The sequence below is a fragment of the Juglans microcarpa x Juglans regia genome, chromosome 8D (genome assembly GCF_004785595.1).
Source record: "Juglans microcarpa x Juglans regia isolate MS1-56 chromosome 8D, Jm3101_v1.0, whole genome shotgun sequence".
NCBI classification, from domain to species: domain Eukaryota; kingdom Viridiplantae; phylum Streptophyta; class Magnoliopsida; order Fagales; family Juglandaceae; genus Juglans; species Juglans microcarpa x Juglans regia.
Window position 1 is genome coordinate 26,105,049 of NC_054608.1, and position 7,348 is coordinate 26,112,396.

A 7,348-nucleotide genomic window follows, 5' to 3' on the forward strand; every position below is an offset into this window, starting at 1 on the left:
TTCAAATCCAGGGATGTAAAAATAAAAACACATCAACTCGATAATGACAGTTTTGTTCACAATAGTTAATAAAGTAGATAGCACTCTACAGTGGGAGTATTTCATAGGTTTGATGTCATTTGTCATACGATAATGGTACCGATACTCTACTCAATGGGTTTACTTTACTTAATGCAAGGAAGTTATGTGGAAGATACAATAGATATACACATTGATCAAAAGATCAAATGGTGGAAAGTGGAGCACATTAGAGCTTTCTTTAATCCAAAGTTGATATTCTGAAAATTATGTTGTCAACAAATTAGTATGAGGATAAATGGATATAGACTCAAGAAAATAATGGCAACTTCAGGGCTTGTTTGGATGCAGAAAAAATCTTATATCATCTCATTAGTACAACTTTCTTAAATTTTTACACAAAATATAATAAAAAAATTCAAAATTTTCAAATCTCAAAATAATAATAATATTAAAAAATAATATTCTAACAATATTTTATTCAACTCATTTAAAATCATCTTATCTCATCTCATCTCAACAATATTTTATTCTAACATTATTTTCGTGTTTGAAGTGCTTATCGATTCATTCAAGAACAATGCAAAAGAAGTCAAGGGAAAGCTCTAGGTGTACAGATCAGTCTAAACTATGGAGAATGCTTTGGAAGATGCAGGTTTCAAGAAAGATCAAGACTTTTGCATTGAGAGCTTGTAAAGATATTTTGTCTGCACTTAGTAACCTTAAAAAGAAGAAAATTTAGGTGGACAGATATTGTTTCTGTAAGGCAACACCAGAAAATGTTTTATATACCTTAGTTTTTTGTCCTGCCATAAGGGATCTGTGGAAAATTTATGCGTCTATTATGCAGAATATGAATTCAGAAATGGATTTCTTGACTTTGATTACATATGTACCAGAAAAATGAACCAATTCAAACTTCTCTATGTTCTTTCTTATAACTTGGGAAATATGGTTCAGGAGAAACAAAATGCAGATGAATAAAATCTTAATTGAGCCTAGTCAGGTTATTAATCATGTTTTGTCTTTGCAGAAAATACATAAAGATCTCTTGAATTCATTAGGCAATATAGCAAAGAGAATGTGATGTTAGAAGCCACCTCCAATAGATTTTTTTAAGCTAAATGTTGATGGAGTCATGTTTTTCGACTTGAGAAAAGCTAGTGTGGGTGTTGTTCTTAGAGATGACAAAGGAAAGTTGGTGATGGCTGCTAGTAAGATGAAAAATGAGGTAGAGGGTCTTGTACTATGAATTGCTAGATTTACTACAAGGTTTACGACTTTGTGTCCATTTGGATTTCTCCAAAATTGTTATTAAAAATGATTATTTGTTGATGGTTAAAGAAATGAAAAAAGATTAAGATTCCTTCTCAGCAAATAGTAATATGGGGAATGAGTTGGCTCATAGACTAACCCATTATACTTGGAATATTGATAACATTGACATGTGGTGGCACGATATTCCTACATTTGTTGCTCAATCGCGATTGATCAAAATAGTTTGTATTGAATGCTTTATGAATGAATGTTTGGTTATCAAAAAAATAAATAAATAATTTGGTTTTTTCATTTTTGTAAGCCTTCGTTTGTTTTCACAATACATCTCATTTAATCTAATCTCATTATTATAAAATTTTTAAATTCTCACACAAAATAAAATAAATAATTAATTTTTTTTAATCTTAAAATAATGATAACATTAAAAAAATATATTTTAATAATATTTTATTTAAATTTTTATTTTTATTTTAATTTATCTCATCTCTTAAAATCAAAAGACTCCTTAAAATAATATGAAGAGTATATAAAAAATATATATAAAAAATTTAATGTATTTATAATTTTTATTATTTGGATTCTTTTTATTTTAATTTAAAAAATTGAGATCCCAATCCTAGGTTCCTACTTCCAAGGGTTACCGACGCTGAGAAAAATTGATTGCCACTACCGTATATTACGTACGTACCGCCCGATGCCGCATTCGGTTGGATATCAAGCCACCATTTTCCCACTGGTTAATGCCCATTTTGGCCTTGTCTTTATCCTCCCAACATCCGGAGAGAGAGCGAGGTAAATAAAAATTTATAAAAGGCCAACTTCTCGCTTCGTACTCTCTGCCTTTCTTCTCTGTATCTGCTCTGCTCTATGCAGCAGACCTCAAAAATGGCTCCAAACTCGTACCTATGTTTCTTCTTCTCCATCATTTTCGTTGCTTTTTCTGTGATTTCGCTGTTTCCTTTGGCTTTCTCTCGAGACTTACCCGAGATTACTCATACATTCCTTGACGTCTCGGCCTCGCTCGAACAAGCCCGTGCAGTCCTCAACTTCGACCCTGAAACCGTTAAGCCCTTGGTTCAACAAAAAGAGCCCCTGCTACAAGCTCAGGTCGGTAATTCCTCTTCTTTCTCGGTTCAGGTTCACCCACGAGAGGCACTTTATAAGTCCTCGTATGAAGACTACAAGAGCCTTGTTCTTGCTCGACTCGAGCGCGACTCGGCCCGGGTCGAAGCTCTCACCACCAAGCTCCAGCTCGCCCTTGAGGGTGTGAAGAAGTCGGATCTTAAACCTGTGGAGAAGGAGCTTCTCCCCGAGGATCTGTCCACTCCGATCGTGTCCGGATCGAACATGGGCAGCGGTGAGTACTTCTCGCGCATTGGTGTGGGAACCCCCGCCAAGCCTTTCTACATGGTGCTCGACACTGGCAGCGACATCAACTGGCTCCAATGTAAGCCCTGTGCGGACTGCTACCAGCAATCCGATCCTATATTCGACCCAACCTCATCCTCTTCCTACAAGTCCCTTTCCTGCGCTTCCCCGCAATGCCAGGCAGTCCGGGTTCAAGGTTGTAGTGCAGGAAAGTGTCTCTATGAGGTCTCCTATGGCGACGGGTCGTACACCACTGGCAACATGGTGACGGAGACGGTGTCGTTCGGGAGATCTGGCGCAGTGAACAATATCGCTTTGGGCTGCGGCCACGACAACGAGGGTTTGTTCGTTGCGGCAGCCGGATTACTCGGACTCGGTGGGGGTTCACTCTCGTTTCCCTACCAGATCAAAGCGTCGTCGTTCTCATACTGCCTCGTGGACCGTGACTCGAGCAAGTCCTCGACTCTCGAGTTCAACTCGGCTCCACCCGCTGACTCGGTCTATGCCACTATACTTAAAAATGAAAAGCTCGACACGTTCTACTTCATCGGACTCGACGGACTGAGCGTCGGAGGTATGCCCCTCTCCATCCCGGCTTCGGTATTTCAAACGGACGCGTCAGGAAACGGCGGAATCATCGTCGACTCGGGTACGGCCATAACCCGATTGCAGACCCAGGCCTATAACGCGCTCCGCGACGCGTTCGTGAAGTTAACTCGGAACCTGAAATCCACGAGCGGCGTAGCTCTGTTCGACACGTGCTACGATCTGTCATCCCATACCTCTGTGCAAGTTCCAACGGTGTCGTTCCGGTTCTCGGGCGGGAAGTCGCTGTCGCTACCGGCAAAGAACTATCTGATCCCCGTGGACTCGTCGGGAACCTACTGTCTGGCCTTTGCGCCTACATCATCATCTCTCTCAATTATTGGGAACGTACAGCAACAGGGGACACGTGTCAGCTACGATTTGGCAAACTCGCGGGTGGCGTTCTCAGCCAATAAATGTTAGAGCCTTCCGTATGGGGGCAGTTGCAGTTAATTTACCCTTATATCCCCAATAAACTAGGTAATTTACAGGACAGGTAATGTACAAGAAAGTGGGCCCATCTAAATAAATTCCAAAGGAGAGGTTGGCTTTGGCTTGGTGTGGCTCATAGTTATTATTCTCACAAATGTAATATTATTATTGGTATGATCTGGTTGGTTTAGTGGCAGTAAAGAAATTTAGTCGAGTGTTAGGGGCCATTTAAAGTTAGTGTGACTGTGAGTTCACGTTTCGTGCACTGTGTGTTTGGAGAGAGAGTGAAAATAATATTTTACTTTACCTATTTGTCCTTTACCGGAACGGAGGGAAAGAAAATTTATATATATTTTATTTTGTGTAATTTGTTTGGATTGAATTCGACAATTATGATTTAATCAGCAATTTCTCATTTTTTTTTTTTCGGGATACATCTAAGGTATACGGTGATTATCAATCTTGTGTTGCCAACATGGATTTATTTTATTTTTAGAATAAGTGCTTAATTATAAATGAGTAATATTAGATATAAGTTCTAAAATATGTAAGTTTAATGCATTCCTTTAAAAAATAGAGTCTATCATTAAAAATATTAATTTTTTATGTGAATCTTATATTTATACACTTAAATGAGTGTGCAAGACTTGCACGAAATTTATATGAAAAATTATTTTTTTAATAGTAAATTTTTTTTTTTAAAGAGAATGTGTAAGGATTGCACTCTAGCATTACTCTTTATAAATTAAATCATAGGGTTTGAAAAGGAAAGATGGATCTAGGGGTGTAATCGGTCCGATCCAGGGTGGTTACAGCCAAAAATTCCGATCCATCCTTTTTTCAGACCGGACCGTTAGCTATAGGTCTGACACGGTCTCTATGAGCTAGGAACATTTTTTTACTCTTCTTTTTTTGGTAGATAAATTAATGTAAAAATTAATTAAATTAGTAAAATCAAAATTAAATGGGTTCCTTAATGTGGATTATGTAACTAACCCATTAAAAAATAATTAATTATAATTATAATATTAATATTAATAGTTACTAACTTAATACTTTAGTAGAGTATGTATGATATATCTATATGTAATAACATATATTATCATAGGGGTGCTACCAGCATTATGCAGGGTGGGGGCACCCCCTCCCCGCCCCCCATCCCGCACCATGCTGGTGGATGGGTTTCATACCCCACCACAAGAAGGCGGGGGCGGGGGCGGGACTGTTAAGTCTCACATTGCTTAAATATAACTATTGTATTGCTTTAACCTCTTATATACTGATTGACTTAGGAGGTTAAGATAATTCATTAACTTAAATTCAACTTCAAATTACATATATCTATATGCAATATATTTATATAAATATTAAAAATTATAATTTTTTATATTAAAAATGTGAGGTGTGCAGATTGGGGGGTGGGGCCTCGCTGGGGTCAACCCGCCCCCTGCCCCCGCCTGCCCATGCAGGGACAGGGGGCGAGGTAGCGGAGGGCAGGGCCCTACTGCCCACCCCTATATTATCATATGATTTATCGTATAATATATTAGTTAATTAATAACATATATTATTTTACATTTTATATGGTCAAAGATAATAGATTAGAAAAAATTATAGAATTAACTTATACAAATACTATATAAAATAATATATTATATATTTAAAAGATTTATATTAAGTGATTTGGTCGATTTTGGTTTAGTCTGGTTCAAAGAAACTACACTTCGGGACTAGATCAAAAATCAGATTTTGGAGACACCACAGATCAAGATCGAGTAGGAGTGAATTCAATCTGGTCCAATCCAGACCGAACTATTTGGTCTGGTTGGTTTTTTCAGTTGAATAGAAAAATTTACATCCCTAAATAGATCAATGAGGTGGTTTGAGATGAAGTGAATGTAAATGCCTTCAATAATATTTATGAAAATAACCCACTTTGCAACATTGTGCGTAATGAAATTGAGACTTCTTGGCCTTCCAAGAGGCCACATCAAGACGTTGTAGCCCGAAAATATCCTACATTATAGGGACGATATTCCAGTCTGATGTGAGTCGTTCTTTTTACATGGCTGTAATAAGAGAATCACTTTCAATAATTAGGTTGTTAGCAGTTAATTATTGATCTGATTAATATACTTTAAAAAACAACTATATATATATAGTGACATTCGAGGTTTGATATTTTCTTAAACTAATCCGTCAAATCAAAAAAATTGTTTGGCAGTGATAAGGATGCTCCTACATGCATTGCATCGAAAGAGTGTACTCATAGTCCTCCTTCTTTTTTTTTTTTTTTTTTTTTTTTTTTTTTTTTTTTTTTATATTAAAAATAAAATAAAATGAACTATCGGTATAGTCTTTGATGCACTCTTTCGATTTGTTTAGCATTATCTATAGTGATAATACTCATGTATTAAAAGAATAATGTAATTCATCATTTCAACTTCTATCATCATTCTATCATCTTATAATATGATATTTTATTATATTTTACTTCTAAACCTATTATTTAATGCTACATTTGAGATGATGATAGTTAAGATGGAAAATAGATTTTTCCATATCAAAATGATCAAACTTTTTAATATCAGAAAATGTATTTATAAGTCTCATTTTTTACGCACTAACACATTGTTGATGTAGAAGCAATTATGTTAAGAAATTATTAGTGTTTTAGCTTTTTTTAAATCGTAATAGGTCACACTATAAATGATGTGTTAACACATCAATTTGTACGTAGTAAAACTCTTTTCTAAAATGTTATGTATAACACCGGGTAAAATTTGATTCTTTATAGATTTTGCTAAGGGTATGTATTATACTTTATATCTCAAATTAGGTGTTCATATTATATCTTATGAGTAGTAATAGGGTTACTATCCTTTTATTATCTATTAATTACTTATACTGTATTTAAAGTTTTTTATTTTTTTTAACATTTTTTAAGTATTTTTTGACATCCTTAATCGTTAAGAAAAAAATTTTAAAAATATATAATTTTACTAATAGTCACTTCTTTAATTATTAAGTAAAATAAAAAATTAAAAAATTAAATAAAAAAATAGTAAATAGATAGTAAAAGAATAGTAATTTTATCATTTTTTACATCTTATATGTCGAATCATGCTATAAAGTATATTATATTTCTAAATTTTGAAGAAAAAAAAAATTAATAGGATAATTAAGACAAAGGATGGAAATAGCCTACGTGTGTGATACGTGGCATCGAGTGATGAAGTTAATTAACTTAATTTGGATTTTTGTAAGAAGACGCCTTCAGTATTTGTGGAAGCTTTGTCTCTTTCTTGCGAAGTTTTCTTTACGGGTTTTTATTAGGGAAATGATAATTGTATTTATGAGTATAGAAGTGTTGTATAATTATTTTTAAAAAAATAAAAAAATATAAGATTTATATAAAAAATTTAATTTTTTAATAATAAATTTAATTTTTTTTAAAATGATTGTACAACGCTTGTGCACTTTACGACTAGACGTAATATTACACTTTTATTATCATTACAAAACAGAAATGTTATTTATTATTTTACACAACACATCATTTTGTGATTTATTATTTTATTTAAATATATATATATATATCAATATGTATATTTAAATAAAATGAAAAAAATAATAAATTACATATTGATATGTGATGTAAAAGACG

The 7,348-nt window shown here is 34.2% G+C and overlaps 1 protein-coding gene across 1 annotated transcript; it reads left to right on the plus strand.

The window, feature by feature from the left end:
• Window positions 1-2,020: 2,020 nt before the first annotated feature.
• On the plus strand, window positions 2,021-4,048 carry LOC121243441 (protein ASPARTIC PROTEASE IN GUARD CELL 1-like). Its single transcript, XM_041141558.1, has one exon. It carries the CDS (start codon window positions 2,164-2,166, stop codon window positions 3,670-3,672), a length of 1,509 nt encoding a protein of 502 aa, XP_040997492.1. The 5' UTR covers window positions 2,021-2,163; the 3' UTR covers window positions 3,673-4,048.
• Window positions 4,049-7,348: the final 3,300 nt, after the last annotated feature.